This window comes from Geospiza fortis, unplaced genomic scaffold (genome assembly GCF_000277835.1).
Source record: "Geospiza fortis unplaced genomic scaffold, GeoFor_1.0 scaffold25, whole genome shotgun sequence".
NCBI classification, from domain to species: domain Eukaryota; kingdom Metazoa; phylum Chordata; class Aves; order Passeriformes; family Thraupidae; genus Geospiza; species Geospiza fortis.
Window position 1 is genome coordinate 347,319 of NW_005054423.1, and position 27,323 is coordinate 374,641.

A 27,323-nucleotide genomic window follows, 5' to 3' on the forward strand; every position below is an offset into this window, starting at 1 on the left:
TACCTTTTTGTGGAATGTGGGTATGTAGAACTAATGTGTGTGTGTGTATATATGTTTCTTGTTTAGATGCAGTGTAGCTCTGGCAAAGCTGTATTATTCCCCTCCAGAACTGGGTTTTAATTTCTAATAGGAGTTTAAATCTAAAACTTGGGATGTTAGAAAAGAACAAGCATGTTCTGTTTATAGAGTCCATGTTAAGACTAATTATTTATTTAACTTTTTTTTTTTAATAACCCACAAGAAAGCACCTGAGAACTAAATAGATTTGCCTTTCACTATTTTAAGGAATTTGTTGGTGTTTAATATAAGATAGGGTAAGCTTTTCTGTACAGAACTTTAAAATAAAAATAAAAATTCTAAATCCTAAAATATCTTACAGTCCAGTCTGGGTGTTTATCAGAAACCATGTCATTTTGCAGATGGGTCAGAGCAGCTATTTGAAACTCAGTTAAAGTACCTGGGAACTGCATCAGCTGTACTCTGCCTCCTGCCTAGCTGCAGACTAGAGGTGTTACTGTATTTGCATATTTAGAGTCAGTGAAGTTCTCAGAAATGCATTTTAACAGATATTTCTAAAGATTAAGATGTTAGATTTAAATGTCATTTTCAAAGGGTGAATTGTGCCTAGCATCTGAAAATACTTCAGGACACCTCTAAGAAGTAAGATAAATCTTACTTTGGTTTCTTCTAAGTGCCTTGTACCTTCTCCCTTAATGCAGTGCCTGTCTTCTGAGTTGAGGATATGGTGAACTGCTGTACTTCTAAATTCTAATTATTGCTGCTGTCTGTAACAGCTTTACAGGATTATTCATTCCTGATGTAAGATGCTTTAGCCACTTCTTGTAGATGCATCTGTCTTGGTAGCTGTAGAACAGTAAGCAATACAAATACAGAGAAATCTGAAATAAAATAGAGGTAAGCTGTGGGGTTTATCTAAAAGTACTGTTCCCCTTTCCAATTTGCATTCAGGTTCTGGGGAGAAACTGAATATCCTGGAAGTGAAGAAAAAGATGAATTATTTGCTGGGCAATAATACTCAAACTTGGGGAAAATAACTCAGTCCAAAGGCCAAGCTTGTTTGTCAGTCTGTTCACCAAAAAGTGGCCCAGTAAGAAAATAATTGTTTTCTAAAAATTACTGCAGCCTGTAGAGCATGGCAATTCTGCACTGGCTGTCCTCTTCTCTGAAGGGAAAAGAATATTTTTTTGTACACAAAACAGGTATTTCTACATTCAGGTAGGTTTTTAAAAGAATTCTGCTACTGAAGTTGTGGAAGGACCTGGTGTAATTCTTGTAGACTCTATAACTTGAACAGATGAAGATGCAGGATACATTTCAACTTCATGAAAATATTCTAGAAGCATGGGTAACAGCTCTTCAGCACCTATAACATGTTTCAGCTGGGAGCCTGCTAATGCTTCCTTTTCTTCTCCCACTCCAGGAGCATTAGGAAAGTCTGGAGGAAAGCAAACAGACTTGCAGTTTAAGTGCTGGCTTCCTTGTAGTCAGCTTTATCTGTGACAGACAAATTGTATATATGCCAGCTTGTATATTTTCAAAATAGTAATCTTTTAATTTCACACCATGAATGGGAGCAGTGCCAAAATGCGCTTATTCAGAAGTGAACTCAAAATGACTTCAGGACTAACAACCCAGCATGTCCCTCTGTAAAATAAAACATAATCTTCAATAAGCACTTTTTAGTTTCCAGTATTTACAGCATGTTTTGTACAGCTGTGCTCAAGGATGAACTTAATCTTCACATTCAGAGACAAAAGCAAAAATAAGCCTGCTACAGAGATGTAGAAGTTTTGAGACAAGCCCACACCTTGATTTTTTGGAAGTAAAGGTTAATTAATTGTTTTGCTATGAAATGCTGTTGGGGATGCTGTTGCTTCCAGGAGTAACAAAGGAGGGGGATCTGCTCTGGATTTCACAACTGGGTTGGTAGCCCCAGCTGATTGTGGTGGCGTAGCTGATACTGAGCAAACTCAGTATCAGCTGATACTTTGCTCTTTTTCCTTTCCATAAGCAAAGTTAGGACTATTTTGCTATACTGAAAAAAATGATTAAGAATGGAATCTTCCTTTCAGAGGATTGACTATAAGTCTTGTGTAAGCTGTTGTGGTCAGGGTATCTTCTCAATACAGTGGCCAGTTGACTTTGAGTTCAGTTCATCTTACCTGAAGGAAACATGAAGTGGGAGATGGAGTTGGCCAGCACAAACATCCAGTGCCATGTTAGGGGCCATCAGGTGTTTGAGATGCCTGTGTGGAGCTCTGTGTGTGACTCATGCAGCAGCTAGTGACTGTGGTGGACAGGGGAGAATATGCTAGAGCGTCTCAAAGATGCTGGGTACCTAGATTTAGGTAAGCTCAAGCTTAACCCTGCTGGTAGCGCCTACCCTTGTGTTTTGCTAATTATTGTGACCAGGTTTCTGTTGGCAGTAACAGGAGTGCAGGCATACAGCACCCGAATCCCACCCTGTGTCAGACAGCTTTCCATGTATTTCTAACCCATCCTTTTAACTGAAGCTCCATGTCATATATCCCATGTATTTTTCTTTTAGAAATCCTCAAAAGGACTATTTTAAACACATGCTTTGCTTATGGCAGTAGATTCTAAAACATACTGATGCATTAAAGACATTTTGTTTCCAAATGTGAAAAGGTTTCTGTAAGAGAAGAATTTCTTGAGAGAAACCAAGACTGCCAGTGCAGATCCTACAGCTGGAGCAGCCTTGGGTGCTGCACCAGCAAGCGCACAGTTCTAAGCACTGAGAATAAAATGTGGAGCTTTCAGCAGGGGGCTGCAGAGGGAGAGGTAGTGCTGCTTTCCTGCTAGCCTTGATAAAGATACAAATTGGTTTCAGAACTGTGACTAAAAAGCATCCTTCAATTGCAGTAGTTAAGCATATGGAAACTACAAATCAAGTGTCATTGCATGTGGCTTGCGGGAGAGTGAGAGTACTCAGTGCTCTCAACCATACCCTTTTTGTACCCAGGAAGCTAAATAATCGAGCTGGAGGCAATATTTTACTACATTTAAAAGCTTAAACACAGGCATGGATGTCCTAGATTTGTTACCAAAGCCATCTGAATATTTTTTCTGGGTTTTGCTGTATTTTTTAAGATACTGCTGCATACAGGTGCAATGGGAGAAGATGGGTTTGAGGGTGGAAGGAGGGAAACCATCCCTTGGTTTCATCTATTAGCAAACTCAACAGGGTGCAGTTTTTAAATTCAGGGCTGGGTTTTGATTTCCTGAGATGCAGCTGAGATTTCCAGATTCCTGCAGTTGTAAGATCCTTGTCTGGAAGATAGTGGGTGCAAGTTTGAACTTTATCTGCTGGCATTGTGCCCCATGGTCCCTTGCCTGGGCCTACTCCTGAGTTGTCATGTTAATGGAAAGCAGCGGTGTTGTACTGCCTTCTCCCCAGCACCAAACATCTTACTTAGGGGGACTTCAGCTTGTTAACTTGGAGCTGACTTGTGTGTCTGTGTGTGTATAAACTAAATAAATCAATAAATGCTGTTGTGCAGCTGTATTTTAATTTTAATTTGTGTTCCTGTTTAGTTATTCTTTGAGGAGCTCACATTTTGAAAATGAGCGTTTCAGAGTGACCTGATGTGCACACTTGCATGTGGCCATTTCTAGTACTCAGTTTGCAGAATGGTGTTTTAAATTAATTGGAGCATTTTCTCCTGGTTTTGAAATGCATGGGTATTTATCCACTCAGCTGTTGTTTAATTCCACATTTCATTTACCTAAATAGATAGATAGATAAATAAATAAATAAATAAATAAATTTGAAGTAGTTCATCAAACTCCCTTTTATAGGGCTTAAGTAATAATACCAGTACATTTTAATCCTATAATAAATGCCAAACAGGCATTTTCTGGGTTGATGGAGGTTCTGTTTTAGAGGGGAAAAAAGAAGATTAATTTTGGTAGAATTCCTGGTGTGAACTAAATTTTACAGGATTAGATCCTTGATATTTATGACAACTTGAAGAAAATACATTGTTTTCATTAGCTGACTATTTGATTTCTTAATTTGGGAACTTCTTGAAGCATTTTATGCAGTGCACTGCTGGTACCCTCTGTTTTGGTTGTTTCCTCTAGGCTCGGAATAGACAGTCATGTGCAAAAACATTGATTTTAGCACATTTAACTTAAAAACAGCACAGGAAAAAGGATTGCTTGGGTAAAGGAGCCAAATATTTGTAGAAACTTCTTGTTGAATCTTTTGTGTTCCCTGCTGGGAGTTTCTCCAGTGGAAAATTAATGGAAATTAAATCAAGTAGCAGGTCACCAGGGCTGTCAGCTGATTTCTGAGTGGAGCAGGTATTTGTTTGCACTTTCCACCAATAACTATATTCTTGTTCCCACTGTAAATGGATTCTAAAAAGCATTATGCAATCAATTACCATTCCACATTAGCAAGCTGAGGTTCACCTTGTTAAACTTCCCTTGTCAAATTATATTCTAACTAAGAGAAGAGAAAGGCAACATATAACTTAATGAAATTTCTTGAGTGCAAGTGTGGGGACCAAAAAGAGTGCCCTTTTCATCATGTATGGTTTTTCTTCAGTATGGAGGACTGTTAGGTTACTGAAACAGAATTTCAGCTATTGATTTCTCCCAGCAGTCTAATGTGGAAGAATGCAATCAGTAAATGTGCTGGGATCCTCTGGACTCTGTATGTAACTATTCAGTGTCGTCTTCTAAGATGCATGATTTTCATCTGACGAAAACTTCCATGGGAAAACAACGTTGGGAAATGGATACTCCAGAGCTGGATTTTAAAGTACAGTAAAAATTCTGGCTGCAAAAAAGCTTCTCTAAATGTTTATTTTTTACAGATTTGTCTTCATACAAGTTGAAGCTGAAGTGAGGCTCAAGTTAACAAAAATACATATTGACCCCACAGATTTTGTCCCTGTGATTTAGCTTTGGGAACAGACGTTAGGCAGATCCTTGCCAGAAATAATGAGATAAAGTCTCTCTCTTTAATAGCAGTTTCTCTTCTACCACTTTTTGGAGCAAAAGCCGTTTTTTCTTGACTGATATTGTAATAACTCCCAACCCACTCATAAGGACTCAGAAATACTGGATATTACTTTTGCAGACATTTTGCAGTGTTAGAGAACGTATTGCACACTTAAAGAAGTATGGTTCCATGTTATATATAGAAGTATGTTCCATGTTAGTGAGAATACAGCCTTTACTTGCTGTATTTTACTCTAAACTTAAGTTACTTGTGAATGTTTGTGTGAAGGCAACTTCTAAAGTCACCTTAGTGTTTGATTTAGTGAATCTTCTTTGATTCTTTTAAATAATGGTATTTTTAAAAAAAATCAACTGAGTAATTCTTGAGGAATAAAAAATAAGGAGATTAAATGTAGGTAAGAAAGTAAAAAAATGAAGGCTGTGATTACTTTTTTGATTATTGCATTCAGTTGATCTGAAATCATGGCTGTTGACCATGACAATAATGCCACAGCAGAATTGTGCAGGACATTTGAGCTTCCCTGAATAACTCAGATAGGCTGAAATGTGAAGCCAGCTTTACTTCTGCACTTCTCTGATTTAAGAGTGATGCATGAAGCTGTCTTGATCACATTGATTGCAATAACTGATTGCAATGGCATTTTGTTTTTGCTTTTAACTTTTGGGAAAGTTTTCACCTAAAGACTTTTCTGAAAAACTGGTCCTTAAAATGTTGTGCTGGGTTGTGTGTCCCAAATTACTGGTTATTCTAGACGAAGCATGAGTGTGGGGACACATGCAACAGCACAGTTCTATTTTGCTTTAGATTTTCATTAGGTATTTTGAAAAGATAACATTTTTGATAGAACATCCACCATCAAGTGATTAGGGTGGTTCAGACATGGTCCTCCTGAGTGGATGCCAAAATAACATTTGTCTGCTGATGTTGACAGCACATGAATATATTTAAACAGCCCAGTACATGTAGCTTTATGGCGCACTTGTCTCTTGTCACATTTTAGATGTTTAAATTTGTCTGAGGTGCTCTGAAGGAAGGTGTGAATTACAGAAGTTGGCCAAAGCTTTTTTCTTTCTTTTTTTTTTTTTATTTGGCTGTGTGTTTGCACCCGGAACTATCCAGTTGAAAGTGTTCAGTTTCTAATTATTCACCTTTGGCTAAAGTGTAGGCGTTACTTAGGAGTGTGTTTATATAAACACCACTAAACTGGGGACAAATCTTTGCAGTTACCAGCAGTTCTGTTATCTGAGCAGAAATACAGAAACCAGACCAGTTTAAATGAGTGGGAGTCTTACCCATTCCCATGCTGGCATGCTTGGGCCACTGACAGACCAATGGGAGCAGGAGGGAGCAACTTTTTCTTTCTCCTGGTCTGGATCTGTGCTCAGCCAGAAACATGCTTGGTCATCAGATGTCAGCCTGGATGAAGAGTCAGATAGAATAAAATGCTTCAGGGATGAAGCTGTTGCATTTTCACCTCCTGCTCTTTTGGGTGTTGTGGGTTTTTTGCTGGGTTTCTGCTTTGGAAAGGCAGGATTTTCCCAGTTTCCAGTACTGCAGTCCCAGGTGCAATGCAATTGGTGTTGTACTGCCAGGACTCCACACACTACTCCTCATGAGCCAGGTATGGCAGCGAGGAGTCACACAAACGTCATCCTTGGAGTCATTTAAAGAACAAGGAGAGTCTTTCCAAAGCAAGGCTGCTGACACTCTTGGCTTTCCTGAGGCGAGCAGTCAATGCCAGCAGAGGAACCACAGATGGAGGCGTTGCATAACAGCCTTGCTGGTCGGCTGGTTGACGTATCCCTTGTGACAGAGCATCCCTTCAGCACAGCAGTGGGCAGGGAGGGCAGGAGGGAGGGCAGGCGGATGGAAACTGTCACAAGCTCAACCTGCCCTTGAGTTTATCTTCACATCTTCAAAACAACTCCCTGCTTGCAAACTGAGACCCAGAGAAATCAGTCTGAAAGCATGTGTTATTGTTTTAATAATACTTTTGCTTGTGAAATGTTCTTTGGAGGCTGTGTTATTACAGATGCTTGCTTCTAAGTGATTTATCATGCTCTGCATATTGCTGTTTATAGCTGAATATCTTTTATAAGGAAATCCATTCCTGGCCCATGTACAGATACAAACACGTGACTGTGATTTTTCTTCCAGCTTTGTAAGTTAGTGATTATCTTTTTAAGATATTCCTTTGAAGTGAAGGACAAATATACATTGGGTGCATGATTCTTTATCTTATTTTATATGTAATCAGTGAACAAAAAAATTCAACTATAAGGTCTTAGGCAAGAGGATGGAATATGAAATGTAAAAAAGAAAAAAAATATTTGAGTTATAAAATTGTACTTTTTTAGTTTTATGTGCATGTGCACGTATGCTCCTTTTTTTGTTCCCATTTTGCCCCAATTTGATCATGTACATTATCTTGTACATTATCACAACATGAGTAAAAATGTCCAGCTTTTGTAGTCAATGGCTCTGCTGTGTATTTCTTCATGGTTTGCTGTCATCTCTGAAGCACAGAAATGCCTTTTTTTTTTGCTGGGTTTGTTTGTCACAAATATGGTTTTAATCTAATTTAGTTGGCCAAGTTGCGAGACCCATGGTTCTCAAAGTTCCAAGTCAAGCAGTTTTAATAGTTTTGTCTGTATGGAGTAGTGCCTGAAGCATACAGATATTCTGGGAAGGGATGTGTGTGTGTGCTGTCTGAGATTAATATCTTTGTGACAATGCAGACTAAGGGATGAGTTGAACCTACTGCTGAAGCTGCAGCCCCAATGATCAGGGCTGTAAGAGTATCATCATCTTTATTTGCAAACAGGAAACATCCTACCAAGATGCACTTGGTATCACATGGGCTTCCTTACTCCCAGCATGCTCTAAAGAAAGATGCTGGCCTAAATTTCCTCATCTGCTTAGATCTGCAGTGCAAACAGCAAAATCCTGTCACATAAAGGATAGAGAGCAATTCCCTGTGCCCAGGGAAGGAGCTCTTTGCTGTGCCAGTTGTCAGACACTTCTCCATAGTGACTCGTGTCAGGCAGATCATCCTGGGGATCCAGGAGTACTTTCCTACCTATGTCTTTTCCTTAATGGCAGGTTATATGAGGACTTTGTGCTGGAGATGCAATAAGGCAAAAATTACCTTAAGCTAGCCAGAGGAATTAGTGACCTGCCGAGTTGTGCTTGGGTAGGAGAAGAGTCAAGGTTGTGTGTGGACAAGAAAAGATTGTTGAAGGAAAGTAAGAGAGAAATAATATGGTTTATCTGTTTTTAAAAGCCAGAGGGTGATGAGATGAGACTGCTATCAGCTCTACTGGAGACTTGCAGCTGCATTGCAGTTTTTACATCTGTATTGAGATGTGTAATGAAGAAAGCATAAATTCAGTCACCTTCATTTTTCTGTGGGGAAAAACAATCAGAAATTATGGATGTTCTCAAGATAGCTTATTCTTTAAATAAAACTGTTAAATTTTCAAAATGCTGTAGTGTTCAGCAAAAATAGTGTATAGCTGCAGTGCTCCAGCTTGTACAAAATACAGTGTATCTACAGGATAGTAATGTAATCTCCCCATGGAAGTGCTCATGTTTGTATTGTGTTAAAACCTGCTGTCAGGTGAGTGCTGCTTTCAGTGACTCATGAAGAAGTAACTCAATCTCCGTGAAGGGTGTTTCTCTTTTGTCCAAAGTAGCTAACACATTAATTGGGGGCTCACCAGAGAGCAGCAAGGAGGAGGCTGTGGCTGTCCAGGACTGCAGAGAGGACTTGATAAAAGCAGATGTTTAGCAGGCACCTGCCAGCTGTTCACAGGCTAAAGCTTCTCCTTTTCATCTGTTTTATGAAAAGATTTATTTATTAGTTAGTGTCTTTATTTGCCTTAACCTTAGAATTTTCATTAAATTGTAGGGGGTTTTCTCTCCCTGAAATTCTATGATGGTTGTTGGAAAAGACAAGGATACTAGGGGAAGTCTGGTGTCAGGAAGAAAACAGAGTATAGAAAGACTGGAGCAGAGCATCATAGAGGGACTAAGATGAGGGGCAAGGATATTTGAATTTAAGAAAACTGTGGACAGTCTGCCTGAGAGCGTGCAGAGTGGGATGTGATTGCATTTACTGTTCTCTCAGCTTTCCAAGCCTGTGTTCCTAGTGGGTATAATTTTAAGAGTAAACTAATAACAGTGCTCCTCTGAGACTCTATTCTGAAGAAAGAGGTGCTGTTGTTGCATATAGAGAGAATTCCTTAAATAATTTTAGCTGAATGTTTAAATGTCAATGCCTTTCTGCCTATAAATACTCAATTCCTTCGTGTGGAACATTCCACATGCTTAGCCACTTCTGCATTTGTGATCTGAAGACAAAGAAACTAGACCATTAGGCAATTGCAAATTGTATGAAAATAGAAAATAAAAGATGGAAAATGTTGTACTTTATTGACTAATAGTGGAAAAGAGTAGAGTTCTTTTCTGCAAGGAAGAAGAGAATTGAATTCTGTAATGGAACACCATGCCTTCTTGTCATTAAAGTCTGTGTTGTCTTTGATAGATGGAAACAGAAATAAGGTTTGTAGCATCCAGTGTAACACGGACATTTCAGTAAGACTTTGGTAGCTTTTTACAACATGCATCTGTAGTTTAATACAGAACACTGCTTGCATAGGACAGTATGGAAAGTGGCAAAGATGTTAATGGTGATCATGTTTTGTGTGATTTCTTTTGGTGACTGTTAGGATGTTTGTACTTCCCTCAGCAGCTGAAGTAACTCTATGGAAGTCTGAGAATGGATAACATGAGCATAATGCCAGACCCACAATGAGTGACCGGCTGGTTTATGTCATGGGAATTACTGTTTGTAATATTTGTGAGAGCAGTGTTTTCCTAGACAAAAATTATAATGAAAAATAAAGGTGGTGAGCAGATTTGCTACCTGATTTGAAAACTACAAGAACATACTCAGCAACTGAGTCTGTAGACCATTATTGTATTTTGGTTTTCTAAACAGCTTCTAACACAAATACATACATTCATATATTACCAAGGAAGTGTTTCTGTCTAGCAGACCAAACTGGTGAACAAGATGGACCTAGCACTAACCAGAGGCTGGGTGGTGTATTCTCAATTTCCCTTTGTTACCTGCAGGGCACAGTTTTGGTGGTTTCTTGTAATGAAAAAAAGGTTGAATCCAGAGCAAGAAGACTAAAGATGACAGCAGAGTTAAGCCAGATGCATTCTTCAGCTACCACTTATTATGTCAGTGGTTTCATTCTTTTCAATACAAAGTATTCAAGTAATTAAAAAGCAAACAGAAACACAACAAAAAGCCCTGGACTCATTGAGCAAATATATTTTATAGCACAATGAATGTTTAATGTTAAAAGCATCTTGGAAAAGCATTCAGATCAAGAGTACTTATAAATATTCCCAAAACCTCCCGTCAGTTTTATTCCATCTAAATTGACCATCTTGTATGCTTACAATGCTTTATTAAAAATAAATTTCATAGGATTTCTTAATCCATCTTCATATTTCCAGATTGTTTATGAAGCTCTGCCTTTATTTCACTCTAAATGTAAATATGTATTTTGGTTATTCCCTGTAATGGTATTACAGATCATAGGTAAATTGCTTGCAGACTAATTTTGCCCAAATCTCCTACTATCCCTGTAGAACCATATGTGGGAATTGCTGCCTCCAGCTTTTTCTGCATCTTCTACCACTTTGGAAGGTGTTTTGTGTATTGCACATTATTGAATATCAGCCTTCCTCTGGTCTCACATTGTGTGTTGTCCACCCTCTGCTTGACTATGCAACCTTTAATTGTTGATTATTTGGTATTGTTGTGTTGCAGTTGTCTCAGTTACAGGGTCAGATTCTAACTTCAGGTCCATTTTGTTCCACCAGGATTGTGGCATGTGTTTTGAAAACATAACCAACATAGCTCTGAGCACCCTGGTATGGTTAAAGATGTCCCTGCCCAGGCCAAAGGCACTAGAACTAGATGATCTTTAGGGTCCCTTCCAACACAGGCCATTCTGTGATAAACTTTTTGTTTGGTTGGTTTTGGTTTTGGTTTTCATTGACATCTCTCTCTAAAAGGGCAATGTTTTCACTTCCCTCAAAGAAGGGAATCAAAGGTGAGAAACCAGAGCTCAGAAATTTTGTGAGGGACTGTGACTTGCCCATAGCTTTAAAGAGAAACCACTATGTGTCCATAATTGTCACAAATCATTGCTCATACTGCTGGTTTTGCTGCTACAACTGTTTGTAAGTGAATAAGTCTACTTTAAATGGTGGTGGTGGGATAAAAGGTGAAATGCTAATTTAATTTAAGGTAGATCTGAAAGTCTGATATAGATACTATAATGTCACATAGTTTAAGTGAACTGTGGCATCTTGCTTGATGGCCTTAGTGCAGTGTAATGCAAAGTAGAGGTGCATGGTACTGTTTTTCCTGCCATGACAAATGTTTTCAGTTCATGCTATTACAGCAAGAATGATCATTCCCAGCTGCAACGTCACCAGATCTATGTGTGAAACATCCCTTTTCACACTGGGAATGGTACCCATGGTATAGTTTAAATCAAAGCTCTAAGTCTTGTGTTGGGGTTTTTAACTCTCATTATTTGGGATGCTGGACACTTAACAATACTACATGAATGAAACAAAAGTATGACTAATCTGCCACCACTTCTCCTTGGAAGCATCTATCAGTTAGAAAATTGTACCCTAGGAGAACATCCTGAGCTGGGAAATACAGAGCAATTTTAATTTTTTACAGACTCAGGAGGGGCCTTCTACCTCAGATTATTTTGAATTCATCTTCAGTGGGGTTATTAAGGAGGAGCATCTTCAATGCAGTAGTTAGTGTTGAGTTGTGAAGAAATATATATAGTCATGGAGTCTAATACCTGCTATCAATGAACACTGGCTGCTGTCTAGAATAGATAGTCTAGATGGTCCATACTTTCTCATTTTCTTGTTGATATTACTCTGCTGTACATGAATACATACATTTTGATGCAGTTATTCCTGCCTGGGATTTCTTTGACAGTCACATGCAGATACTGTACACTGTACGTGCAGGGGACAGTGATCTTGGAAAGCCCTAACTTCTCCACACACCAACTGTGCAGATGGGTTGCACAGCCAAAAAGAAAAAAGAAAGTTGGCAACCATAGTGATGCTTTAACATGGATGTGTAGGTAGTGTCAAGCACCTTTGGCTCATGCCTGATAGGTCCTACTCTGCCCAGAAGCTTCCGTGGTATTTCCTTGCTGTCCATTCATCTGCTCAAATCTTGTTGATATTACTTGTAATCTCTGTTTTCATATCCATCATTTTTTAACACATCTTTAGTTCCTGTTCAGCAAAAGTTTTACTCATGGGATGAGGAGATGACTGTCTAAGAGGTTGTATTTGACTCCTTTGGAAGAAATTAAGTTGTTTTGGACCTTTGAAAAGTTTAAGAGTTGTTTAAAAAGCAAGACAAAAGATGGATGTTTGATTTAATGTATTTCTTCTTTATAAGAGATGGGTCAGTGAAGAGATGGCTTTGTGCCCTAATTATTTCAAAGTCAGTTGCCTTTGTTAAAAACACTGTGTTGTTTAGGCTTGGAGATTATCTGGTGGTGATTCTTCACAGTTCAAAATGTCCAGTTGAAATTTCAAGTGCTAAGGAAACAACAGAAACCTCTCATCTGTAATTGTGAGGTTTTTTTTTAAAAAAAGCAACCTATCTGAAAAATCTGAAAGACCTAGTGGTAAACTGTGTGTCACCCAAAACAAGTTTATATGGTGTAGAGTATGTACAAGGTGGTGATGCTTACCGCACAATGTATTTTTAATGTGATGGGATTTATTTCAGTTTGTAAACTAGCACTCTCTTTCCTAAAACAGAAGGACTCAGGTCTCCTATAGCTCTTCAACACATTGCAGTGTGTTGTCAGAACATCAGCCTGTCTCTTGAGTCATCGTGGCATAAAATTGGCGAAGGCAGTTTCTTGACACTGGAATAGCCTCAGGGGCTTCACTTTGTATCTCTGGTGTGTAATTCAGTAAAACTCTGGGTTGCTATAAAGTACATCATTCACATCTCTGGCTGACTGAGACATTTTCATTCTGAAACTCCTTCATGTCTCAGCATTAGTTCAGGGTGTATCCTGAACTGTGGTTTGATAAGCGCGGAAGGAGCTTGCTGTAAAGAAATGCTGAAGTTACTGGATCTGCTCACATCAAAAAGGCAATTGATAGGAGGTGATGTCATAACAGATAAAGTAATGATGAGCTTAGAGCTTCTGCTCTCCATGCCTGGTAGCTTGAAAACAACAAACAGTTGCAGAAGTAACTAAATCAAACCTGCTACAAGGCACAGTTTGTCTCCTAAATAATGTAATTAGATTTCTCTGCTCCCTGCTTGGAATGTGGCTGAAGCCCAGACATGAGGACAATGTATGGAGGAGGGAGAAAATGAGGAATAGCTGATAAAAGAAGAACCATAGCTGATAGAAGATGTATTGAAATATCTAGAATATAATATTTTTGAGATTTTCTAGTCTGGTCACAGAGTGTAAGGAAATTTGTCGATCATGGGGATAGGATGATACATCGCTTGTGGGAATGTCCCTATTGCATCTTCCTTTGACACAGTTCGTGCTGGCTGCAGAGTACTGCAAGTGGTCTGTAGAGTCCCACATGTAAGGTATGAAAGTTTATGTGTTACTGGTATTTGTACAGTTTATGTGTTACTGGTATTTGTACCATGCACCCTACTGCTCTGCCTGAAAAGTACCTGGAAGTGCTGCTATCTCGATCTTCCCTGAGAAAATGAAAACCAAGAAAGGAAAAGCATTAAAATCTGGCCTGTAATTAGGTTGGGCGTAAAGATAAATATCAGTTGTGTATGTTATTGTATTTAGAAGGAAACATTTTCATCACCTGTTCATCGCAAAACAAAAAGTTCATTAGCACCAAATAATTCCAACTTCATTAGTTGTAAACAAGTGATGAAGAGAGCAGCACTGGGGTTCTACTGTTCCTTACAGGTGACTGAGCTATCCTTGTGAGTCAAATCATAGATTTCAACAGGAACAGGAAAATAATACTGCTCATGTAGATGATGTTGACATGACCACGTTAACAACACTTGGAGCACCTTTTTTCATGATGGATGTACTCTTATTAACAAGAGATGAACACAGACTTGCAGGATGCTCAGGGAAATGGAAAGGGACCCCATCTGAGAGGTGTGCCTGGATGTTCTCCATGAATGTGTGCATAGATAACATAGCTTTGAATTAGCTACCACAGGTACTGTAATCCATGGAGCCCTGCAGAACTGGCCCAAGGACGGGAGATGAAGGAAGTGGGGACTGGAGAGGGCAGGATGAGCTAACTCTGTGCCATACCTGTTCTGAAGCAGGTTTCTAATGGATGGAGAAGGACAGAAATACAGCCAGTTGTGAGGTGGACTGTAGTGTGTGTCTCCTGTATGCCTGCAATAGCAAAGAAACCCTGGAAGATGGTTTATGGTGCTGTGACTGTCTGGCTTGTGCATGCCATAGAAACAATGGCTTAATGGTTCCACTCTTTGGGAGGTACAATCTCCCTTTGGCAGGAAGCAGGGGATCCTCTCAGAGGTGTTTCTTGCCTGGAGTCTCCAGATCTCTTGCAGCAGTTCTGGCAGCTCTGGCCAGCATTGTCCAGAGTCAGTAGCTTTTTATTTACAATTCTCTTTGCTTCTTGCTTGAAAAAAATAATTATTTCCAAATAATTGGAAAGCGCAGAAAGAACAACATGTAAATATTAACAATAAACAGAAACTGACCCTTGGGTCATTTTTGAGACTAGCTTGATTTCAGGAAAGTGTTCACATTAGTAACAGAACAACATGCCTGTGTCTCTTTGATTTGGTGAGATGAGGACTTGCAGGTTTTTTCAAGTGTTTAATCAATGTATATTTTATTAGAAAAAAATTATACTTTAATGTGTGGCAGAAAAAAGTTAAATATTATTTTTAACTTGACTTACAGCAACTGTTTAGAGATAAATTGTGCTAGGCAAATCACCCCTGTATGTGCATTAGGACTGTATATATGCAGTAATATTATAAAACATATTTTGGGAATATTCATATAGTGTAGGAATCACACTGTTTGCAATAGATAAGGGGGGAAGAAGGAAAAGCAAAACATTTTTGATCTTACGTTTTCTCTTACTTTGGGAAAGACAAAGGTCCTGTAGCATCTGCTGTAAGGATATCTTCAGCTAATCATTCTTCTCAAAAATTAAGGAAGATTTATGGACTTTTTGTTTTGTTTCTTTTCCATCTTTTTTCATGTTCAGCATGTAATTTGTATTGCATTGAGCAAATGGTCCAGCCCTTTTCCCTGAGGAAAGCATCAGAAGTGTGAAGTTATCTTTCTGTAAACAGTACCCTGTCAAAGTGATCTCATTTTTGAGTGGGGATGTACCTGTGAACAAACTAGAACAGTAGCATAAGGCACAGGCAGGAAAGGCATGGAACATGAATATTTTGGATAAATTTGGAATAACTGGTCTATTGCTTCAGGGCGCTATTGAGGCTTGGTTTGCAGACAGAGTTATTTGTTGCATCAGCAAGTGGCCTTTAAAGTAGAAAAAATGGAACAGAATATCTTACCCAAAAATCCTCAAGATTTGTGGATGACCATAAGGGATAACAGTTCTCTGCTGGGTTCTGTTATTCCTTTCTTAATTTAATTTTTGCTTTGCACTCATAATCTATAAAGAGATTACTGTTTATTTGGTTGCACTGTTTTGAAGCAGTTTCTGTGTCATACTCCTACTTGATCTTCAGTCATTGCCCCAAGGGCTCTTCACCAGATAAGTTTTCCTGATAGGTTGCAGCTGTTTGAAAAGTAAAATTATTCATTGGATCGATCTTTTCAATATATAGAAGAAATTGTTCCTATAAACTGCAGCTTATCTCCCAGTGTGGAATTTGGCTTGCCTCGCTGTTCCTGTTTATGCAGAGCATTTAAAACTGGAGATCTTATCACCAGCCAATAATGAGAGCAGTGTTTTACTGCCCATCCTCTCCCTCCCTACTCCCAGCACACTGTATCCCATATTTTGTAAATCAGATAGTAAGATCTAGAGTTCAATCCTGTTTCCATATGGATAGGTTTAAAATTTCAGTTATCTTTAAGGAAGTCAAACAAGTTGCTCAAAAAGCAGTAATAAAAAGGTTTCTATGAGAAAGGCATTTTTTATCTGTTTTGCAAAACTTAAGCAAGCTTTTCTGGGCAGCCTTTGGATGCGAAGGAGCTATTCCTGCCACTGGACTGCAGAGGGGGCAGCCGGAGCATGTCCACGGGATGTGTTTACATCAGAAACCACAGTAAATTTGACATCCTGTTTATTGCTGATGCAGCTCTGCCAGCACTCACAGAGAGGCCTGGTGTGGTGGTAGCCTCCATGGCAGCCTGGGTGAAATCACTGGATTGTACCTCCTCCGGGGGGAGAGGGCACTGGGAAAGGGTGCTCCAGGTGCTCCTGGGGACACACCTGGCTTGGGAAGCCATCCAGCTTGAGGTGGTGGCTGGAGCGGCACAGGGAAAGACAAGGGAGAGCCCCGTGTGTGGGAGAGTACATCAGCCAGCCTTTGGAACAAAATACTGCAATTTCTTGGATATCTACATCTACAAATTGGTAGTAAAAATGAATGGATTCTCTTCTGCAAAGTTGTAGTGGTTTTAGTGAAAGTGGGGACAATAGAGAAATAGGTGTTTGTGAAAACAGGCCCATTCTTTGTGGAGCAGTGCTAGATGCAAGTTCTAATAAAACACTTAGAGAAGCCTGCCTGTGTTACTCACTACTTTCTCTTCAGTTCTGTTGAACTGTATTTTCTACTCCAGGATGCTGAGAACCACTCTGTGAATGTCTCCCATCTCTTAGGACTGATGTGCAGAGACTTTTTATTGTCTTTAAGCCTTACAGTCCAAATGCAAAGTCAATGTCTCAGTTACTGAGGACTCTGTCAAGTGCTCTCAGGCTCTAACACACCAGCCAGACTTCCAAAGGCCCTTTGGATAACTGAACCACAAAATCCATTAGCTTGGCCAGAAGGAGATGGGGAACTTTGAGGTGGTCTTTGATGCATTTTTCTTTTCTTCCTTGAGAAGTTCAGGTATACATGTTTTTTTAGAAGAAAAGTTCTTATATTTGTATTTTCATCTGAATTAATTCTAGTCACTGTCAGTATTAAAAAAAAATTGCTTGTGTATAACAAGGACAGCTGAAACAAAGGGCCTTCATTCTGCATATGAATTAGTCTGCAAATATGAAGCTAGTGTGGAAAATGTTAATTTTATGTTTGACCACAATGAGCAAAGGCAGAAATCCCTAACTTCTAATTAGTGCATTATTAGTGTATCTCTCTCTTAAATATCAAAACACCAGTTCTCTTTTTAAATATGTAAACAGTAACACTCTCAATGTTCTGAGATACATCATTCTAGTACTATGCTGATTTAATATCATGTTTGAAAATATTTTCCTTTGCTTTTTGCTTTATTGTGAAAGTTATGGCTTTTACTGAAGAATACTGAAGACCTTGGATTATTTGTATGGATCATTCCCTCTGTAATTTTTGGGTTTGTGTTTGGCAAGTGAGTAGTTTTTAATCTCCATAATCAGCAACCAAACACAAAAAATAAGATAATTTATCTGTACTGTCAGTATTTTGAGTTATTACACGGTAACCAAGTATTATGGTAAATGCAAAGTTGTGTATGGACTAAGAATATTTTGTAGCATGATGTAGATCTTTATAGAAGAGTGGTTGTAGTTACTTGAGATACATGGAGTCACAGTCATGTACATGGGTTTTCTTGCTGGTTCTTTGTTGGGATGTTGGTTTTTGCCTTTAATGATGAATTGAAGAAAATTAAAATATTTTTATTTTGCCTGTAAAATGTAATTTAGGATTTTTACTTCAGAAGTGCTTCTGTTATTACTAGTATACTGATTGCAATGATTCATTTTATGATGAGTCATATTTTTGGTGTTGAAAGCTTCTAACACTGTGTTTATCAGTATTGATGCAGTGCTCAGTATGACATTGTCAGTGTGATGTGGCTTTAGTCAATGACCAGACTCAGGTTTTAGAGGTTTCTTGGTGAGAATTTAGCACATGTAAGTATGGGAGGGAGAGAGAAATTTAAATACAGTGTTATTTTATCCCAGTTATAGCTTATTAATGCACACATATTTATATGGCACTTCTTACAAAAGGTCCAGGTGTTTTGTGAACCACTGTCATAAACTGAATTTTGGGTGGAGGACAGTAGACAGCCAGACAATAGCATTTTTGTGCTTGACTGCTTCTCTTGTTATCAATCCTAGTTAATGATTTTTTTTTTCTTTTCTTCAAGTAAACTTCGTTGTGCTCTTCAGTAGGGTCAGTTTTATCAAAAGCCTCTGCTACCACTACCACTTTCTCTGATATTCTCCAGTACCCTTAAAATATGCTTAGGTAAAGTACTGACTTAAAATGCAGTCTTTCCAAGAGGAAGGACGGCAGGCTTTTTGATATAAGCCAGGCAAGCAATAAAGAGTAGTCTAAAGACTGAAAAACTAGAATAAAATTTGTATTTCTAAAGATTTATTTGAGAGCAAGCCTGAAGAATGGAAAAAAAAATAGAACTATTGTATAGGTGTGTCCAGATGGGAATAATACTTAGGAGGGAGTTTGAAGGTAACAGCGGCCAGGAGCTGGCAGAAGAAATGGGACAGTAGGAGATTGGACACTGCATTGATTTGGAACACTTGCGTAGCCTTGTACTTGTCTGGGACCCTCTTTTTCTCATCTCTTGGAGCTTAAACCCTGCCTTTCATTGTAGATAGCTTTGACTGGGGAAACTGTGATGGGTGGTTTGATTGATAAATTATTATCAAAAAAGCAATGAATTCATCAGCAAAATCAAAGAAAGGATTGATCAAGAGTAAGTGTAGTAACCAAGTTGAGTGTTAAAGAAAAGGACACTTAATTGCCAGGCTGGCTAGATCAGTGTGTTGCAGGGATCCAGTGAAAGCACTTCCCCTGCTGAGGAAGCAGGGAGACATGAAACAAAGAGACTTGGGGTGGTGGTAAAAGGTCTACCTCCAAGGACCTGTAACTTCTACTGCTAATATTCTCAGCTGATTCGTTGTAATTCGGCTATTTCATGTGTTTGGATTTACATGGATTGGAAGGAAAGGATCCAAAACTGCTTGGTTCTCCAATGCAGACTGGGCTGACAGAAATGCATCCATCCAGAAGTTGGGAGATGGAATTTGGAGACTGGGATTTGAGGTTAGAGAAAAGAAGAAGTCTTCATAATTGACATAGTAGATGATCTGACAACTGATTTAAATTTTATTGCACCTAATAACAGTAACATCAGGGCTTATGATTTCAGTGCACAGAAAATTGCCTTAGCAATGGTGAGATAAATGTTTTGAGAACAATTGATGCGTAGCAAGTTATTCTCCCCTCTGAGTCCAAATAGCGTTGAACAGCTGTGTGCAGGTTCAGCTTTCCAGTAGAGAAAGCTGGAAAATATTGAGGAAATATTAAGGCATGAACTCACATGTGATGCTGACTAAATGCAGATGGCCTTAGTGGTTGCTATCTTCAGTTTTATGCCTTGTCTGTATCTCAAAGGGTGCTGCTGCAGTACTGGCTGAATGATATATGAAATATGTGTGTTTACATTTATGAGCCAAACTGTAAAAATGGAACAGAGTCACATAAGCCAACACTTGTAGCTGCTAAAATTCTTGTGGCTGGGAAGTATGAGCAGAGTGTTCTTGCTTGCTGGATGCAGTTGAGGAGCAGTAAATAGTAAAAATTACTGTCATTCAGAATGGGCAGAGAGAAAGTCCAAAGTTCATTTTATTTGGGCTGCTATCCTGGTAAATTGGATCAGGAAGAAAAAGGGATTCCAGTAATTGCAAGAGTGTGGCTTAGCATGGCTGGAAATGGCAAGGATTCTCATGACTATTCCTATTCTTTGCCTGCTTGGGAAAACTTCCACCTTAAGCACAGATGCCAGTGCTGACAGTCTTGGGACATTGTAAAATTATTTGGAGCAAGGGCTAGATTTTCAGAACAGCAGTACTTATCATTGTAGAGGCGAGAAAAAAAAAATCAAAATAACTAGAAGTTAGTTATAAACTGCTTGGGAAAACTTTGTGATTAGCTCTGGGTCTAGACTCTGACATCTTGACACCAACTTGGCAAACACTTGCAACAACTGCTGTAGTGAGATGTTGCAATTCTGGAGAGGCCTGGATGGGAACATGTTAGTGCTGTTGCCACACAGACAGAAGAGCTTTGTTGGAAGGCTGATTGCAAACACTAGGGATCAGCTTCTCCATCTTATCAGGAACTTTTGCTCATTTTGTCCTCATAAGTTGCAGAAATGCAGATAGTAATGGTTCATTCACAACTGGATAGTCACAGGGACTGTTGGTGTAGTCTGGCAGGAATGGGCTAGAGAGCAGATGAAGCCTTCTCAGAAACTAGATCTTCATACTGGGATATTAGGTAATTGGAAAATCATCTGGCAGTGTTGGTCTTGGGAAAGTGTAGCATCTTGTCAACCCCGAGGAAGGGTCTTCTGAGCCCAGAGGAATTTGGCATTCTGAGTGAAACACTCCTCTGCAGGCACAAGGAGCTAATGGGTGACAGATTAAGAATTCAGCTGATTATAGCAGACATTCCAAGACCTTTCCAATACTTGATGATGACCATATGGCTGCTCTGCTCTTTGCAGAAGCCTTGGCTGGAGGAAAGAAGGGTTTCTACAGATATAATCAGAATGCAGCAGGAACCATCATCAGTGTTTCAGCTCCAGGCACTGATGCCTTGCAAAAGACAGTTGTGAGAGTTAAGCTGTTGTGCAGCGTGGGAGAGTGTTCATCAGCATCTGTGTGGGTCCTTGCATCAGCCAGAGAGCAGCTGTGAGCCTTTCATGGGCAAGTTCAAGGTTTGCTCACTAAAATACCAAGAGCCTTTCACTGTAGTATAGTTTCCAGTTAATGAACCTTCCACCTGATGGGTGAGATAGGATTCCAGAAAAGGGAGTGCACCCAGCACATCCTGTTCCTCTTGGTGACTTACTGACCAACAGTTGATGGGAAACAGCAGGTAGCTGACCACTTATTATCTTGGGCTTTAAATTAGACTCAACCTGATCTGCTCAGTAGAGTTCCTGACAAGGCACAGAGATAATCACCACAGACCCAGAAAGCAGAATATGGGGTGGAGGGAAGTGTCCTGTTGTTAGAACAAAATTAACTTGATCTCTAGGAATTGAGAAGATGATTTTGGATGATCAGTCATATGTTTGAAAGCGAATGTTTTCAAAAAATTGTCTGTTTTGATTCCACCCACAAGGCGGAAATCCCACAAGGATTTCCAGCCCACAAGGGTGGAAAGCAAAAGTCTGCTAAATGTACTGGGTTTGGTAGTTCTATTTTGGTGCATTGACTTCTCAGAAATTTTACATTGTGAGAGAGTTACTCTTGGGTAAAAAAGACAGAACATAATTTTTACAGACAAAAAAATTTCCTTCCTTGCCTAAAAAACCCCCATGACTCCTTGAGCAATGGATCACTGAATCCTTGTTCCTGGTGGCATTTACCATTGTCCAAATCTTCTCTTCCTTTCCCTGAAAAGCTGGCTGCTCTCCTTTTCCTTATTACTCCTTCTCCATGTCCTCTCCTCTGAGTTACACAGGATCCCATGGAGACCAGGCTGAGGCAGCAGTGGGCCCCTGTGCCATCATGCTGGTTCAGGCACCCTTCACACCTGCAAAACAACTTCCTCTCCCTCTCTCCCTTTTCTCCCCTACCCTCCTACCCTTCCTGCACCATTTTTATGCCAGTTTCCTAATTACTTAAAATACTTGGTTTCTAATCTGACCAGGAAAAATTTAGGATCAATCTTTTGCAGAGAATATGGGAATGTTAATAGTGTTAAGTAGAAGCAATGAACTCACATCCCTTAGTTCCAGATCACAGTTTTTCGTAACCCTACAGAGACTAACATATGTTGATAATATTGCTAGTAATCTCACCCAATTTTGCATCTCTGTCTTGAAGAAAACTACCTTAAGAACACACTTCGCTCTAAGGATATGAATAGCTGAAATTCTGAAAAATAAAAAAGAGACAAAGTCAAAGTTATGGAGAGTCACAGTAATCCTGAAAATTTTATACAAAGATGTATTCTCTTTTTCCTCTTCTTTTCCTGCTAACACTGAGTTAGTTTGCTTATAGAAGCCTCTTGATATGCTCAGGTTGCCAGAAGACCAGTGTTTGGAGAACTTTGTGCAGTGGCTTGTTTTTGTTACTGTGCTGTGCTGGCTTAGGATTTCGGCTGGTATTTAAAAAAAAAAAACACACTAAAAAAAAGTTAAATTTTTGTTGATGTGTTACCTGCCTCCCACTCACTGTGTTTCAGGAAATCTTTGGAAGAACTGGACATGGATAAAGTAACAGCAGCCATGGTACTCACCAGTTTATCCACCAGCCCTTTGGTCCGCAGCCCTCCTGTCCGACCCAACGGTAAGCCTTTGGAGCCCGGGGCTGCGGGAAGGGGGGCTTGTTCCCAGGAGCTGTGCCCATGGTGGAGAGCAAATGGTGAGTGCCTGTCTTCTGCTATGCTGGGGACCATACTGAGCTTTGCTCCGACCTAGTCAAAGTCTTTGGTGCAGCACTGGCAGGAATTAAAAGAAACATTTTCTTTTAACTGGAGAGTAGCTCTGGTTTATGAAATGGGACGTGCTCATTCCATAAATGGGATATGAGCATTTCAAAAAGTCTCTTGAAACACTTAATTTTTCAAAGAGTTTGTTTGCATTTGCACACATACAGTTCTAGAATTGTAGAATGAGTAGGATTGGGAAAGACCTCTAAGATCACCAAGTCCAACCATCAACCTGGCACCACCACCATGTTCACCTCTAAACCATGTCCTGAGTGCCATATCCAGGAAACATGAGAGCAGCTGTTCTTGTCATCCACTCCTTGGAAATGAGATCAGATTTTACCCAAAGCCACAATAAGGCAAAGCACTTCCAGATCACAGCCCTTGGCTGAAAGGCTGTGCAGTAGCAACCTGCACAGCAAGCAGTCTGCTTCTCTCTGCACTTCCAGTTCTGTGCTGTGTGTAACTCTCTGATGGTCTTCCATCAAATCCGTAATCCCTTTAAAGACCATTCACGGTGTAGCAGAAGACACACAAATAAAAAGAAATATAAAAAGTTTCAGGTAATGAGGAGATCAATTATGAAATATAATTGATCTATGCGAGGTTGACTGGAGTTACAGTGAATTTTTAGGAGTTTTTTATTTTAAGGAATTATTTGAATTAGGATAGCCTTGTTAGGGTACCTCAGCATTGTTTGTATGACTGACTTTTCTTACTCACTTGTAACTGCTAAAAAACCACTAGATACTGTCCTACTGTCAGTCTTTGGAAGATTGAGAAATACTTGCTTTTCTTCATGGAAACAGGCATGATCCACTGTATGATGTTCTTAAAGAAATTCATAGCAAATGTCAATGCTGTGATATTTTCAGAAAATGTAACTTTTATCCGTTTAGTTGGAATTCTGGCCGTGAGCACCCATGGCCTTTGTTCATGTGCTTTCCAGTGCTGAAAGCCAGAAGTGTTTATTGGAGTGCCACTGCTCTGAGGAGCCCTGGGAATCCTCAGGCAGTGCCATCCCTGGTGACTGTCACACCTCAGGACAGGATGTTGCCAGCCCTTGGGAAAGGCCAGCAGGATAAAAGCACCCCTGCTCTCCAGCTGCTCAGCTCACAGACAAAACCACAGCTGGAGATGGATCTGTGCTTGATGTGGCAGGCAGGGATTTGGTGTGGCCAAGGCATACTCACACGTCCTGCTGCATCCCTGTCCCTGGGAGCTGCTCTGCTGTGGGTGAAGCAGTATTTGCCACCTTAGACAGGCTGAGCAGGTGACACTTGTCAGGAACAGCAGTGCATTTTAGCTGCTGCTGTCGATTGGCAAGATCTTCCAAACAAGCCCTTTTGAATTGCTAATAGGCAAATGGTGGCTGTTTAACTGCCTTTGATATTTCTCAGCGTAGTCTGAGTGCTCTTTGATATTTCTTCATTTAGCTTGTCTGCTTGTTTCCCAAAATCTGGGAAGACTAGCCTGAAAATGTAATCCACATATTTTCAATAGTCACAGACAAGATTTTGAAGCTAGTTTTGGGTACCTTCTCCCTGAATATCTTAGTTTTGCCTTAGTCAAGGCTCACTAAAGACTTGAATAGAATTGTAAACACTGGATAATTTAAAGCTTATTTGGTGTTGCAAGGCTAGGCTCTGATCCTAGTAATACAAGCAACAAATGTATTAGTGATTAGTTTTTTCTACACACTTTTCCAAAAAGGGCAAAAACTAGCAGTATAGTTAAAGGACCATTTGTTAAAACAAATGGAATTTTGCCTAGAAGTAAAAAAAAAAAATTACATTAGCATTAATATTAAAGTCAGATCCGTGCTGGAATTCCTGGGAATGATCACCCATGTAAACTGGATCAGAGTTTGGCCCTTGTTTCTCTGCAGTTGAATAATATTTGGTCTGGTTCTCTTTCACGCAACTCCAGCAGTGTGAAAAGAGCCCCAAAATAAGAGTAAGTTGCATTTATTTATATATTAAACTTCTTTACATTAACAGATTTGTTAGTATGAATGAGAACCAGTGTTTGGTTTTTTCCTGTTGTTAACCTCATTCAGTCTTTTCCATGCTACTTAAAAAATGCTCTTGATTTACATCTCTTTCTCAGCAAGGTGAGGAGAAGCTGTACACACTGAGAACACACAAATAGCATCAGAACTGTTTCAGAAAGTAGTAGTTGAAAGAGAGTTCCTTTGTTTTTCTGAAGACATGAAAATTTTAAGCTGTGCTAAGGTCACAAGTTGATACCAGATGTAACTTTTGGCTTTGGCACAAGACTGAAGTACCAAATATATAAAAGAAACAAAACCCACCTTCATTACAGTCACATGGAGGTTGTAATCATGAGACAAAACATGACATTTTCATGTTAGCTTCAGAGCTGCCAGAACGTGTATGTTTGTCTTTTTCCAAAGAGGAATTGGGCAGGCTGGAGGGAGAGGATCAATTCCATTAATGCTGTGTGGTCCTGATCAGTAAATCAGTACTACTGTAGCAGCTGCCTACTCAAGGGGGCACTGTGTTCTGCTTTTTGAGCAGCTGATGTTAGTCATTAAGGATTTTGTCCAAAACCAACTCAATTACGAGAAAAAACCCCAAAAATTCAAACCCCAAAGTTTAAACCCCAAAAATTCACTGGTTTGGGGGTAAGCTTTTGATAGCTCACTTTCTTGCCAATATCATTAATTAAATTTATCTGTAAGAAATTGAGAAGGAATGAAGGAGTGAGTTCTGCAGATCTTTTAAAGACAGGCACTGGCTTGAAAAGACTTGTCTCACACTTAAATACTGTTTCTTGAACAGATAAGATGTTATTTGCTTGCCAGTTCCAAAGTCAGGTGTTGCACAATACTCAGGCACCCACTGTGTCATTGGGAAAAGCTTCCAATGCCTGAGTTAGGGAGAAGCTGCACCTAAACAGTCCCTGCTCATTTGCCCAAGCCCTGTGAGAACCTGAGGGCTCTGGCAGAGCTGCCTGTGGCTGCACCCTGGGTGTGCTTGGGCCATGCCTGCACTGAGCTCATGACCTGCATGCTCCTCTGCTGCCAGCAGCCCTTTAGGGACAGCGAGGGTGACATGCCAAAGTCTAAAGCCTGGGGACCTCTGCATGTGAATGAAGCATGGCTTGAGCTGTGCCTCAGACTGCACAGGCAGTCCTGGTGCTCCCACCCATGGTGCTGCACAGTGGTAGCTGTTAGTTCCAGTGCTGGTGCTCCCACCCACGGTGCTGCAGAGTGGTAGCTGTTAGTTCCAGTGCTGGTGCTCCCACCCATGGTGCTGCACAGTGGTAGCTGTTGGTTCCAGTGCTGGTGCTCCCACCCACGGTGCTGCACAGTGGTAGCTGTTGGTTCCAGTGTCTTCTTAGCCTGTAATGGATGGGGAGCTGCAGCACTCAGGAGGCAGTTCCTCCAGTGGGTTTGGAGGTGATCCAGTGTCTGTGTGTTCACTTCTGAAAGCAGATGCCTGCACATCTGTGTATCCCAAGGGATACACACCACCTTGTGTAGAGGTTCAGATTAGGCAGAGGCAGGTGTATTGGCAGATTGTAAGAACACAAGAGTGTAACTATGGTTTTCTTTGGTGTTTTAGTACTGGGAAGATGGTCATGTTTTTGTGGATCTGCTTAGTGTTTTGGGGCTCAGAGTGTGTGTCCCCTTCCCAGGAGATCTGTTGGCAGTACAGTGGCTTAGAGCTTGCTTTGATGCCACACCAAAGTCATGTGCTCCTGTTGAAAGTTGAGGGTGTATTTAGAAACATAGAGGTCAATTTAAAGGTCAATTTAAATGTTTTCCTTAAATCCTGCATGCAATATATGATGGTTTATTGCTGTTTATGCTTCAGAACAGGTTATCTTTTCAAATGCAACATTTCTTTTTAGAAAAATACTTTACTGCTTTTGTTTGTTTGTTTTAAATAAAATAAAAATCAAGTGTGGAATATGTAATTTGTGTGCAGTGGGTTAGATATGGTTGTCCTCTCTACATCCAATGCTTTCACATTCCTTTAGTGAATGTACAGTTAATTACCAGGCATCTAAACCTTAGAAAAAAGAGCTCCTTAGCCCTCTCAGAATGATACTGTTGTAATAATAGCTTTTGTTGTTCTTGGCAGAATCCCTGAATGGATCTTGGAAAGAAGGAGGATTTGTGCCTTCTAGCACCAGCAGCAGTGGATACTGGAGCTGGAATGCTCCCAGTGACCAGTCCAACCCATCCACCCCATCTCCACCTCTGTCAGCTGACAGCTTCAAAGCTTTTCGGACACCTTCCCAGGCAGATGATGGTATTGATGAAGGGGAAGCCAGCAACCTTCTCTTTGATGAACCCATTCCTCGGAAGAGAAAGGTTAGCCTTGTGTTAAATTCCACATCCATGGGTAGATGGGATGTTGGTAGGGTTATTTTGTTGTGAGAAGGGAACAGGTCACCCAGATGCCTCTGCTTGTGTATCCTCCCTTGGCATGCATTTAACATAGGGACTTCATGTAGTCACTGTGTCTCATTCAACGTGGTCACCTCCTGCACATACATGCTGCCATCAGCACCACATATTTCCTGCCAGATGGTGAGGTGCTA

General features: G+C 40.0%; 1 protein-coding gene across 1 annotated transcript in view; it reads left to right on the plus strand.

The window, feature by feature from the left end:
* Nucleotides 1–27,323, plus strand: part of ZNF704 (zinc finger protein 704) — a 69,695-nt gene that overhangs the window by 21,398 nt on the left and 20,974 nt on the right. Inside the window, exons 2-3 of the mRNA XM_005426749.3 lie at nucleotides 22,503–22,606; nucleotides 26,861–27,093. Of these exons, the coding sequence (XP_005426806.1) occupies nucleotides 22,503–22,606; nucleotides 26,861–27,093 (337 nt within the window). The remainder of the gene's footprint in view (nucleotides 1–22,502; nucleotides 22,607–26,860; nucleotides 27,094–27,323) is intronic.